At 41.6% G+C, this 14,268-nt stretch overlaps 1 protein-coding gene across 1 annotated transcript in view; it reads right to left on the bottom strand.

Moving 5' to 3' along the window:
• LOC139761490 (tubulin polyglutamylase TTLL5-like) overlaps positions 1-14,268 on the bottom strand; it is a 75,586-nt gene that overhangs the window by 22,703 nt on the left and 38,615 nt on the right. The window contains exon 5 of the mRNA XM_071685752.1: positions 7,829-8,042. Coding sequence (XP_071541853.1) covers positions 7,829-8,042 — 214 coding nt within the window. The remainder of the gene's footprint in view (positions 1-7,828; positions 8,043-14,268) is intronic.

Here is a 14,268-nt window from a genome sequence, read left to right as displayed (position 1 = left end):
CAGGACATTATAAATAACAGCTAAACTGTGAGTGTGTGCAAATGAAGTCATGGCTGACATTACCTTACTAGGGCAGGTGAGGTGATCTATCGATATCTCTGATGCCTGTTCCTTCCGCAACTCCCTCAAGGGATGGCCCAAGGCGAAAAATCTCCAAAAATGGTGAATTCCAGTGTTGCTTCTCAGCCTTTAGTGCCTCACCCTTAACAAGCCACTAGCAGAAGGCATCTCTAGTGCAGTGTTTCTAAAGGCTCCTATCTAAATTTCCAACCAACCAATTCTACTTAATTTTCCTGCCCAATGTTCCCACCTACTACTTCTATCTAATGCTCGCAACTAATGTTCCTGCCTACTTATCAAGCTTAGTGTCTCTACCTGATGCTCCCACCTAATGTTCCCACCACTACTTCTATCCATTATTCCTACCATTCTGCCAGAAGGTCAGGATAGTGCATAGTGCTCACTGCAATAAAATTGAGAGTTAAGAACAATGAGTTGCACAAATTAAGTGCTGTCATGTGTTATGTGTGACTAAGAGAGATTGTTTGTTTGTGGAGAGAATGCCAGCAGTCCATGTGTGGGTGAAGCATAAAGAAATTGCAGCTAACTGGGTCAGAGGAATGCAATTTGACAACTAATGAGGTGCACACTCACTATGCAGCTCTCACTAACGCTCCTGCTACCCAGGTGGGTACTACCAGTAATATATCTCCCTGGTTAATGGCAGGAGAGGCAGTAAGATGAAATAAACTTCCAAAATTTGGCCTATGGAAAAGAAAAAAAACAGCATTTGACAATATCATTTAACTATCATAAGAGAACATAAACAAGAAAACATTTCAGTACAAATCATAAGGAGTGGAAATGAAAGGAAACAGCTCAGCCTGGCCCTTCCAGCTCATAACATACAATAAAACAGAAAAACACAAAATCTCTCCTCTGTCAAAACATAATTCCTGTTCAGGGTATATAAGCAAGACCAATACACTGAAACTAAAATCATACAATAAATAGAAACAGACACATAATGATGCAATATTTCATATTTCTCTTGAAAGAAAAAATTATAAAATCATGCAAATTAAAGACTGACATCTGCCTGATGAAACAATTAAAGAGAACTATTACCATTATAGGAAGCAAAAACTCTCAGAAAAGACAAAAGTTGTACAACTAAAGTGAGGAATAATTTCTAAAATTTCTTTGACCTCAGAGACAGTGACCTCTCTTTCAACATATTCCTCAATGTACTCATCACCTTCACCCCCTCACCCACTCTATGGCTCAATTCAGCTCCCATAATTCCATTGGGAGCCATGTCCACTCCCAGTTATCTAAGCACACTACTTCCAAATTCTTTCCATTCAAACTCACATGCCAAACAACTTTTCTCTCTCCATTGTTAAACCAAATAAACTTGCTTTCATTGACATTCAATCTCAATTCATCCCTTTCACATGCTCTGCTAAACTCAGAAACCAGGTTCTACAGTTTTTCACTCAAATCTACCACTATTGTTGTGTCATCCACAAACAGTAACTGACTCACCTCCTAGGCCTTCCCCACCACAACTGACTGCAAACTTGCCTCTCTCCAAAATCCTATAATTCATTTCCTGCATCATCCCATCCACAGTCAAACAGCCATGGTAACATCACACACCCCTGCCAAAGATCCACCTTCAACAGGAACCATTCACAGCTTCCTCTCAACAAACTCAGAGAATTGCCTTCCTCTCTTGATAGCTTTCCTCCAACACCATATTTCTGTAACACCCTTTACAAAGAATCTCCATCAACCCTAGTACAATTTTTCTCAAATCCATAAGTGCCACATAAAAAAATCCTGTTGCGCCTCTAAGTATTTCCCACACATATTCTTCAAAGCAAATGTGTAATACACATATTCTCTGCCATTCTTCATATTACACTGTTCCTCCCTAAACTGATGTTCTGTGCATGCCACCACCCTCTACACCACCACTTCCCCACCTAACTCACCAGATACACTCAAAGAACTTACATCTCTGTAATTTCAACATTCACGTTTGTCCCCCTTGCCTTTATATAATGGCACTATACACACATTCTAGCAATCCTCAGGGGCCTCACCATGAATCATATTACACAGAAATCCTAATCAAATCATAATCAACATAATCACAACCTTTCTAAAGAAATTCAACTACAATCCCATCTACTTCAGCCACTTTGCCATACTTCATGTTAAACATGGCTTTCACCACTTCTTTCCTTTTCACTATACCACTTGGCATGACTTTCTTACTTCGCACAACTCCACAACTGCCATCCTATCATCAAACATAGTTAACAGTCCTTCAAAATACTCATCTGTCCTGTCAAGAAACATAATTTCTGTAGCACAATAAGGGCAATAAAACTTGATTGGTCCATATGCCTTATAAATATTTCATAGGCTTACAAAAAAACTGGATAAACAGGCCCTCCTAGCATAATTATGAAACAATCTATCTATCTATATCTCTGATGCCTATTCCCAACTGGAACTCCCTCATGGAGGTGGCCACAGCAGTAGAGTCTCCATAACTCATGAACTGTTCCTCTTCTTGGCCTTCAGTGCCTCAACAGGCTCCTGGCAGAGGGCAACTCTAGTGCAGTGTCTGCTGAGGCTACCACCTAATGTTCCTACTGACCATTGTTATCTTTTTTTCTTTTTTTTTTACCATTTCCAATTGTTAGTTAAGGTGCTGAAATCTAGATATAGGAAGTGCAACTGTTAGTACGGTAAGGACTATATACAAGTGTCGAAAGTGAAAGAAGACGTTGGTTAGCCAGAGTTGTGTAGGTCAAGAAGGGGAAGACAATAGGTCAGACTGCTGATAACAAAGGCAGAAGAAAGGATGAGACAGGCAGAGCAAAAAGTGGTTGGGCTATACCTTACCTTACCTTAAGGACTTCCATAGTACAGCTGCCAGCACAACTCACCATCCAGTGCGGCCTGACGGATTGGAGTAGCAGGCTATCTTGCCAAGACGCCTACTTCTCCCACCACGCTGAACTGCCATCAAAAACTGGTACCCGCCATGAAAGCCTTGGGGGGATGAACAGCCAACCGTCACCCACCCCGAGGGCCAACACCAGATGTTAAGAGGCAGGCGACTCATTATTAACCTGCGCTCTTGGACCCAACACAGTAAAGGGAGTGGGTCCAGGTTAGGGCTTTCGTGGAGCACACCTCCAGGTCCTGGTAAGAAAGCCCTAACCCTCTAACAGGACTCGCGCTCTCTTGACACCATGCACCTCGCCAATTGAGTATGGCAGAAGTAACACTCATGGTGACTTTGCCGGTGAGATCCTGTATGCCCTGAAGGACTTCCAGGGTGCTGCAACAGGAATATGAGGGTTACAGACCACCTCACAACCCTTTCGCCTCAACTGTCCAGCTAAAAAGGCATTGATGTTGTCAGGCCTCTTCCCCCTGACCCCCATGGGTACATGGGCATATCTGCGAGATGTGCCTAATTGTACTGGGCTTGTGACAGGTGTCACAGAGGCAGATGTCAGGTCGGCCTCTTTTAGCCCTGGCAGGGGTTGGGAGCGTTCCCAATCACACTTGGACAGCCTTAACATAGTCACTTCCCGTGAGGAGTCAGGTCCCACTGGTGACTTGTAAGCTGACCTGTGGTACAGCAGCAGACAGAGCGAGACCCGACCCATCACAGGTACTAACTAGATTAGACTGCCATGCCTGCAATCATTCAGTCTTACTGCTTGCCTGTCGACCAGCAATGCATGCAGGGCCCGACCAACTCTGCAATTTCTTTAATATTGCAGGTTCCCAAACAGCCAGCCACCTGCATCAGCGGGTCAGACGAGATAAACAATTTCTCAAATCTGGCTTGCTTATTTAGCCGAAGTCAAGAAAAAAATCAGGTATTCCCAAACAGTCATTCCCGGCCGCAGAGTGGAAGACAGCGCAGGGTGCGTCATGGGGCAGGTGGAGCCAATGGCAAACAGCCACTCTCACCTACCAATCCATATGCGCTAAGTGCGTCTTATATACTTCCCCAAAACACCAGGCGGTGCATTGGTTTGGGTACGAGGTGATCTACAAGGATGGTAATCCTCTGCTGAGTTTTTAGAGGGGCCCTAGTGATGTTAGTAAGCCCCTCTTCTAGCAGGGCGCCATAGAATTAGCACCTACCCCTTGCCCTGACAAGAACACTGAGGTACTTGTAATCATCTTCAGCATCCATGGAGCCAATAGCACTGCCCAAGCCTTGGAATGTCCTATTTTTATTGACATACCAAGTCTTACACATGCCATCGGTCTCCATGCTGAGGGACTGACACTTTCCCGGGTTCACTTGAAGGCCATCCCAACAAGAGTCCCTGCCATGACGTCAATTGCCTTCTGGAGACCACCCAGTGTCTGTGCCACCAGAACCAAGTTATCGGCAAAGGCAAGCACTGGCACCTTTTGGTCTCCAAATCTTATCTCCATACTCAATTCCTTAACACTTGTGATCCCTTCATCAATCACTAGGTTAAAAAGAATGGGTGATAGGGGATCACCCTGTTTGACCCCATGAGTCTTTTTGATCTTTCCCTAGATCTCACCGCTTTCTTCAATATGGGTGAAGGCTTGGTCCTATGTCAACATGATTTATGCCATGACGGGAGCAGGAATGCCCTTCCGTGACATGGCCCACTCAATAGTGCTATGAATAACACTATTGCATGCTTTAGCCATGTCGAGGAATGCCAGGTGCACAGCATGGGACTGTGCCCACGCACGACCAATGATCGCATCCAGGATTGTGAGGCTCTCAAGGCACGTGTTACCGTGGACAAATGCCTTTTGAGCTCCAACAATTTGGACAAGGCTAGAGATGCAGCTGCTCAGAATCTTATGGAGCAGATGGACTTCAGTGCATGAGATGATAATTGGCCTGTCATTCTTAGGCTGTGAAGGATTTGGTACCTTAGGTATCAGTGCTGTCCTAAATGCCTTGAATGGTTCAGGCAGTGTAGAGGTGGTGATCCACAGATTGAACATCTTGCAGAGCATCCAAGGAAGGATAGACTTCAAGAGCCTTGTCTGCATTCCGTCGGGATCGGGGGCTGATGTTTTAGTGGCTTTGAGGTGGTATGCTACCTCTCCCATGGTTAGAACCTCTGCTAGTGGTTTGCATTTTAGGTCCTAATCGGTAATGGCATGTCTGTCCAGTTCGGACAGCTGCGAGAAGAGGGCTTCCTAAAAGGGGCAGAGGGTTTCCGGCCCAACTATTGTTGGTGGTACCTCCCACTCACCTTTAAGGACCTGTCCAGTGGCCAGCAACTTATTTTTACAGCAAAGCCACTGTACTTTTTTGTCCCTGTGCACAGCCAGTTTCCACACACAAGAGCCCTGTCAGTCCAGCAATCATTGCCCACGTTCACTTGTAGTCCTGCTCTGCTCTCACCACAATCCTGGCAGTCTGAGGGTGAGCCACAGGAACTTAACAACTTTCTGGTGTGTTATGAGGAACCCTGATGGCAGAGAGGCTGTCCCCTCAGCGCAAATGCCCAAGGGCAGCATTTATCACTCCCTTGCCGCACACAGGATTTGTGAGGCCAGGCCCTAGCGTATCAAGGTAAGACACAGTCTCCCTGACAAAAGAGGCAACGGATTGGGGTTAGGGATCCCACAACTGTTGGGGACATAAAATCGTGAGGTAATCTCCACCACCACCAGGAGCAACAGGCTCTCCCCCATCGAGGACGGCCCCCTCTCTTGCACTGGTGGAGTCTCCACCACCAGAGTTGGCACACACACACCTTTCCTTGTGTGGTGCCTCCTCCTGGGTGCCACTCTGCGTGTTGTCTCTGATGTTCGCCGGGACACATCTCTCACCCAACACACTACACGCCAGCTCTCCACCTACACTGTTCTTGTGGTGAGGGGTAATGTTCAGGATCAACTCCTCCAAGCGGACTTATATGATGCCTTCCATCTGAAACCCTTGATTGCCTCAACTGTCCGGCAAGGAACAGTGGCCAGTGCTGCTGGTTCAGGCCTTGTCAGCTACTAAAGAGGGACCAGCTGCCATCGTCACCTCTGCCCTTGCGAGGAGCTCTATCTCCTCATTGGACCATCCTGCCTTAGACAAGATGTGCCATGTTGCCAGCTCCTGGTGGAAGGAGTTGGCATGTGCCCACCTCTTGTGGACTCTACAGCCCCAGTAGCTGGCAAATGTGTTCCCACAATGTGGACAAGTGGAAGAGCAGTCATCAGCCACTCCCCCTTGGTTTCTGTTGGCACCGGATATACCAACAATGGCTGGCAAGTAATTCCTGGACTTATTTCAGCATAATGGGTGTCACAGAATGAAAACCCATGACAAGGGTAGATGTCCTGGAAGGTTTCACACAGTACTACTACCCATAGACAGCAGAGGACCACAGCCAGGTGACACAGGTTGCTGCTGTGTTTTGGCCCTTTAACCACCCTTTGGCAGTTGTCCAGCTAAACCAGTACACTAGCTTAGACAACCCCTGACTCTCAGCTGCTAAGTGACTTGTACTGGATAGCCACGTAACGGAGCAAGGGCTTCAGGAGTCGCTATCGCAATGCTGCTAGGCTGCCTCTTTTGTGAGCACTCTGCTGGTCTGATTTTGCTCTTGCTCCTGCCTATTACTCCTACATAATGCTCCTGGCAAATGTTCCTACTAACTGCTACTACAACCTACTTCTCCAACCATCTTGCCAAATGGCAGGGCTAGCGCATAGTGCTCACTGCAGGAAAATATAGAATTACAAAGAATAAGTTTTGTGAGGTAAGTATAGTCAAGTGTTATGTATGACAAGGAGATATTGTAAGTTGGTGACCAGAATGCCAGTAGTCCATGTATTGGTGAGGTAGAAAGAAAAGACAACTACCTGAGTCAGAGAAGTGCAACTTGAACACCAATGAAGCACTGGCTCATTACACAGCCACCACTAACCTTCTTAATACTAAGGTGGGTAGAACCAGTAAAATCCTTTTCGAATTCACCCAACTCCATTTCTAAACTCCTCTTGGATCCTTCTGAGTACCCAACATTGTACTAACAAGTGACAGATCCAAAACTTCTGTATTTCTTAGTTTCAGATGAATTTAAAAAGTTACCAGCAGTACCAAAATTCCAGGTAAGTTTTCAAACACTTTGAAAGTTTTTTACATCATTAAATATGATCAAAGTACATAAGGAACTTGTTGCATCTAACAAAAAGGCACTTGTCATCCATAGGGATTATGCAAATTGGAACTCACCAAAGTAATGGCCATACTCAAACTGCAAATTGACTATAAGATCACACTTACACAGTGATGAGCACAGCTGTCATATGCAATGCTGTTTTCCAGTCAAAGAGGGATGAACTCTTTCCTAACCTAGAGACCATAGATTAAAATTCTTCAGCATAACTTGTATCAGTTTGCAATTTTCCAGCAAGACTATTCAGAAGGGGCATAATGCATTGTTTTCCATCCTACTAACCCAGGGGACAAAACATGTAATTTAATGTATTCCTTTGAATTTACTGAAATACACCAATAATTTCCCAGAAGCAACTGAAACTAAGATAAAGAATATGCACAGTAAAATCTGTAGAAAGATACTATGTGATATCAATAGGATAAATACATATAACAAACTTCAGCATTTTAATGAAACCAAGTTCCGGATATCACCAAGACATCCAAACAGTAGTTTATACGAAGATACTTAACTAGAAAGTTATCTTTTCCTGAAGACAATACTTTTACAAATGCTAATCAAATATTTATATACAAAAAATACTTATCATAAAACATTAAACACACCTGATTGATTAAGTATATCCCCTTGCCTTGTGATGAGGCCACTGGTTTAACAATCCAAGTTCCCCTCTCACGAAGATGAGTATCACAAAAATCCCTGTATTCTGTTGGCAGAATAAAGCTGGTAGGAATGAAGTCAAAGAGTTTGACACCAAACTGCCGCTGCATTCGCTTAATGTTCATGTATAAACGATCTTTTCTTGTTAGTTCTGAAGATCTGGGGAAAACAATATATTATATCAATGTTCTCTCCTTTAAGGAGATTGAACAAGAGGGCATCATAACTTTGGAAACATTATAGTGAAATGTGAAAGAAAGAATCATGTCTACAGACAGAAGGAATTACCTATGAAATGGTAAGCCATCCAAAATGGTATGTTTTGAAGAAAAAAAAAATTCTCCTCGGAGCATTGTCCTTCAAGCTTTGAGAGAATCTCCAAGACCCCTTGAAGTTACAAACCTCTAGGTCCTGCCTGCCTCCTGGTGAGGTAAATACCTTCCACTCTTCACTATCCACCTATGCAGTAGTTATGGCCCACACCTCAGCCTAGGAGCGCCCATCTGTCAATCAGTAACCCTCACTGATGATGATATCAATTTCCTCCTGGCTGTCATGCTAGTTGCATCATAATTCTTTAAACATGAAGATCACCACAGTGGTGGTAACCATTAACAAAACATTTTTGAAAGAGAGGGGTCTGTAGAAAGGGAAACAGCAACAAAAAAAATTTGCTCATGGGTTACTCCCTGAGAAAGAAACAGGTTTTCATTCTTCAAAACCCATTTTTCTTTCCAAGGTTACTATTCTGCAAGCTTTGAAGCATAACAACATAGTAAAAGAGAGAAAGAGAAACCTAAAAGAAAGGTATGGCAAAATCAGTAACCCTAAAAGTTACCCTTAAGCACATTAATAATCCTCTGCCTCAAAATCGGTAAGTCCAACCCAACACTACACTGACTCTGGAAGTCCAGAGTAAGGTATCATGTATCAGTAAGAATGAGGAGTGCTAAAGAGCTCTTTTGTTATTTTTCTCCAGAAAAAGATCCCTCAGATAGGTCCGAGTAAAAGTTACTTGCCTTACATCATAGGTTCTAACATACTGCCCACATTGGGAAAACAAAATATCTCTCAATCCAAGGGACACATATTCAAGATGTGCTAGGTCATGAAGATTTAATAACTGTGTAAAAAAAAATTCTAACAACGTTTTACATTCATTAACACAGAGTAAAAACCTTAATTTTCACCTCTTGACTTTCCTGTCGGCTAACATAAGCTACAGTCAAGCTGAGCAGTGACCACACACTTTACCTTACAAAGTATGATGCAATGACATTGGGTTTTAAGAAGGAAAGGACTAGGTGTAAAACGGATGGAAGTCAAGTGGTGAGCCAGTAGCAACCTGCATGTGACAGAGAGCATAATTACACACTTTATTTTTATCTAGTGTGAAGATACATTTCTTAGCTGACTTGTTTTACATAGTATTCAATGTTAATTGTGGAATTTTAGGTACCTTCTTTGATTTCTAACCTTCTTTCACAATGGTAAATATTCCTTAACAAATACCAAATGCACATTTTTCAACCTGAACCTACAAGTATAAGTTGTAAGCCACAAAGGAAAGTAAGCCTTGTCTGGTCTTAAAGATTTACTTTCTAGATTGTAGAAACAAAAAAATCTGAATGTACACCTTTTCATTTCACAGAAAAAACAGCAGAATAAATGACTAATTATGAAAAGTGATATGGACTTTACTGATCACCTTATTTAAAGTTCCTGAAAGAGAGTAGCCTGTGAAATAAGCATGGGTTTCCTGATTCCAACAATTCAATTGCAACATAATGGATCAACAAAAGATCTTAAGTGAATATTTAGTCTTTCCTTAGTCTTTATATGTCAGGACAACAAAGGATTGACATTTAATGACAATTAAAAGAAAGTTGAAGTAAACTGACATAGTGAATAACTGAAAAAGAAGAGGGACTGAAATAACTTACTGATGTGATATGATGCTATACAGCAAAACAAGAGCATCCTTTAAGATACCATGATGAGTCTAGTAGTTGAATAAATAGGTGTAATTATACAGAATTATCAAATGTATCAGACAGTAAGGTTCTCTTTAGATTCCGATTTCAATACATCAACTCTTTCAAGGAATTTCTCCATTACTGCAAACTGACACCATCAATGCTATATCTAATGTTGCTGAAGATTTTATTAAAAAAAGAAAAGTTCAGCAAAATTTGTCCCTTATATTTGGTGAAACTCCATACAATAAGCCAAAATCACAGCTCTTCACAGTTTTACATTTTGTTAGACAAATTCAATGGATTTACAGATATCAGTTCTGAAAGAACTTCTAATGGTCTGTTCTTTCACACTGTTAAAATTGTATAGGAATTTCAAATTGAAAGCACATAGGTTAGAGAGACTTATAATGGATTATGTGCAATGAGTGGACATATGAACAGTTAGCAGAGCAAAGTTCTTAGTGTTCTAATTATGTTCTAAATTCTCAAAAAAAAAGTGCATCAGTAAGTGGTGTTCATGACAGAAAATAATCTCAGGGGTAGATGTAAACACTTTTAGATTAGCATATGTAATCCTATCTATACCAAACAATGCTGCTGCAGCAGAATGCTCCTTTTATGTGCTGAAACAAAACATACTTGCTTTCAAGTATGTGACCTCAGTTTACTTTTAACTGAAGAGTCTACTTATGGAATTAAGACAAAAGTTCACATCATGAAGACTTTACAATGTGGATGTGAAGACTTTACAATACCTTCCACAGAGCATCTATATCAACTCTATCATATGCCTTCTCCAGATCCATAAATGCTACATACAAATCCATTTGCTTTTCTAAGTATTTCTCACATACATTCTTCAAAGCAAACACCTGATCCACACATACTCTACCACTTCTGAAACCACACTGCTCTTCCCCAATCTGGTTCTCTGTACATGCCTTCACCCTCTCAATCAATACCCTCCCATATAATTTATCAGGAATACTCAACAGACTTTTCTTTCTTTCATACTATTCGCCATTTCCCGCATTAGCGAGGTAGCGTTAAGAACAGAGGACTGGGCCTTTGAGGGATTATCCTCACTTGGCCCCCTTCTCTGTTCCTTCTTTTGGAAAAAAAAAAAAAAAAAAAAAAAAAAAAAAATAAATAACCTTACCAACCAGTCAACAATACAGTCACCCCCTTTTTTAATAGATTCCACTGCAATACCATCCAAACCCGCTGCCTTGCCGGCTTTCATCTTCCGCAAAACTTTTACTACCTCTTCTTTGTTTACCAAATCATTCTCCCTAACCCTCTCACTTTGCACACCACTTTGACCAAAACACCCTATATCTGCCATTCTATCACCAAACACATTCAACAAACCTTCAAAATACTCACTCCATCTCCTTCTCACATCACCACTACTTGTTATCACCTCCCCATTAGCCCCCTTCACTGAAGTTCCCATTTGTTCCCTTGTCTTATGCACTTTATTTACCTCCTTCCAAAGCATCTTTTTATTCTCCCTAAAATTTAATGACACTCTCTCACCCCAACTCTCATTTGCCCTCTTTTTCAACTCTTGCACTTTTCTCTTGACCTCCTGCCTCTTTCTTTTATACATCTCCCACTCATTTGCATTATTTCCCTGAAAATATCGTCCAAACGCCTCTCTCTTCTCTTTCACTAATAATCTTACTTCTTCATCCCACCACTCACTACCCTTTCTAATCTGCCCACCTCCCACGCTTCTCATGCCACAGGCATCTTTTGCACAAGCCATCACTGCTTCCCTAAATACATCCCATTCCTCCCCCACTCCCCTTACGTCCTTTGCTCTCACCTTTTTCCATTCTGTACTCAGTCTCTCCTGGTATTCCTCACATAAGTCTCCTTCCCAAGCTCACTTACTCTCACCACTCTCTTCACCCCAACAATCAGGATGGTATCTGAATCAGTTTCTCAGAGATTGTAAAGATAATGGTGACTTTCGATCATGGGAGACAGATTGGGGGAATCTGGATACTTCATGGTAATGGAGTCATGGAGACCCAAATTTATAGAGCACATACAAGGAAATTTTCTGTACCAATATGTAAGTGAGCACACTTCGATGAAGAGGGCTGATACACTATCATGGCCGGATCTTAACTTCATATATTCTATCATGGATATTGAGAATATCATATATGATTAACCAATTACAAAAAGCAGAGGTGGGACAACACAGATACAGGTGTTAACAAGGCTTTGTGATGAACGTTTATGCAAAATTTAAAATAAAGGAGCATTAACATGGGTACCTCTAGCCTAAGATACTGAGAGAAAGGTGAGAAAGGAAAATGGTTTAATAAAATTTTTTAAAAAACAATAGGAGCTTCAAGATGTGCAGTGACAAAGTTACAGACAGCACTCCTACCAGCCAGCATCTGCAAGGTACAGGAAAGAAAGGAACAAGTATGCCATGATAAGACCCAACACCAGAGAGATAAAATGGGGAGCAGGTTTTAGAATACACTAAGATTTCTAGAAAAGACATAAATAGAATACTACAAGGTCTTAACCCTGACAAGGCTCATGGTCCTGATGAAATTCATCATATGTCAAAAATATGAACAATTACACCAATTAAACCTCTTGAAACACTGTTCAAGGTGTCACTGAAGAGAGGCAAATTGCCAATGGAGCAGAAAAAAGGGAACTTCATACTTATATACAAGACAGGAGACTAGGAAACACAGAACAGCCTCAGTAATGAATGTGGTCTATAAGGTTCTAGAAAAGGTAATTAGAAGGGATGCAGATGACATTCTACATAGGAAAAATCAATAAAGTGAGAGACAGCACAATTCCAGGGAAAGGAGGGCATTTGAAATAAACCTCTTAGATTTCTACAAAAAAAAGCAAACTCTGTCTTGAATAAAACCAAAGCCTGGGTGGATTGTTTGTACTGTATCTAGACTGCTAGAAAGCCTGTAACACTATACTGCAAGGAGGATGATTATGATGGCAGATCACAGGGCAGGATTAAGAAGGATACTCCTTCAATGGACAGATTATCTCAGTGGAAGGGAACAACATATGCATGTCAGAGGAGCCTTCTCGAAATTGGCTGAGGTGATCAGTGGGCTACATGGTTCTGTTCTGCAATCATTACTCTTCTTGATCTAAGTAAATGACAAATAGAAGTATGAACTCTTCCCAGAATACATTAACAGATGATGCAAAGGTCAAAGAAAAAAAACATGGTGGATATTATTAACTTACAAGTAGACCTAAACAGACTCCAAAGTTGGTCTCATATCTGATGGATGAAATTCAACCCAAACAAATGTGATGATGATGGGACAACGTGAAAGAAGGCCTCAATATGGTTATCATCTACTTATCTAAAGGGAAATATGTGTGCGAGAAGGAACTGAAACTAAAGGTCTCCCCAAACCTGTCACCAGATTCCCACATTAGGAGAAGAGTTAGGGAGATAAACTATCTGCTGACAAATATTAGAACAGCTTTCTTCAAGTATTTGAATAAGAAGGTATTTATCAAACTTTTCATATCCTAAATAGACCCAAATAAAAAATATGCTTCTCAAGTTTACTACTGCATCTAAAGAAGCACTAAGAGGTATCAGTGATGGTCCAAACAAGGGCAATAAAGATGGTAATAGAATTAAACCACAGTATAAAGCAGCCTAATATATTTTGTACATCCTCACTATGGGACTTTTCAAAAAAATATAATTTCTCCCATGTCATTACATTTTTATATATATATTTCTTTTTATCATACTCTGATGCTGTCTCCTGCGCTATTAAGGTAGCACAAGGAAACAGACAAAAGAATGGCCCAATCCACCCACATACACATGTATATACATAAACGCCCACACACGCACATATACATACCTATACATTTCAATTTATGCATACATATACATACACAGACATATACATATATACACATGGACATATTCATACATGCCACCTTCATCCATTCCTGCCGCCACCCTGCCACACATGAAATGACACACCCCCTCCCCTCATGTGCACGCAAGGCAGCCCTAGAAAAAGACAACAAAGGCCACATTCGTTCACACTCAGTCTCTAGCTGTCATGTGTAATGCACCAAAACCACAGCTCCCTTTCCACATCCAGGCCCCACAAAACTTTCCATGGTTTACCTTGGATGCTTTACATGCCCCATTCTAATCCACTGACAGCACGTCGACCCCGGTACACCACATCATTCCAATTCACTATTCCTTGCATGCCTTTCACCCTCCTGTATGTTCATACCCCGATTGCTCAAAATCTTTTTCACTCCATCTTTCCACCTCCAATTTGGTCTCCCACTTCTCCTTGTTCCCTCCACCTCTGACACATATATCCTCTTTGTCAATCTTTCCTCACTCATTC

The sequence above is a fragment of the Panulirus ornatus genome, chromosome 40, assembly GCF_036320965.1.
Source record: "Panulirus ornatus isolate Po-2019 chromosome 40, ASM3632096v1, whole genome shotgun sequence".
In the NCBI taxonomy this organism is placed as follows: domain Eukaryota; kingdom Metazoa; phylum Arthropoda; class Malacostraca; order Decapoda; family Palinuridae; genus Panulirus; species Panulirus ornatus.
The sequence above is the reverse complement of the archived record's forward strand: the minus strand, read 5'-3'. Positions and strand labels throughout refer to the sequence as shown.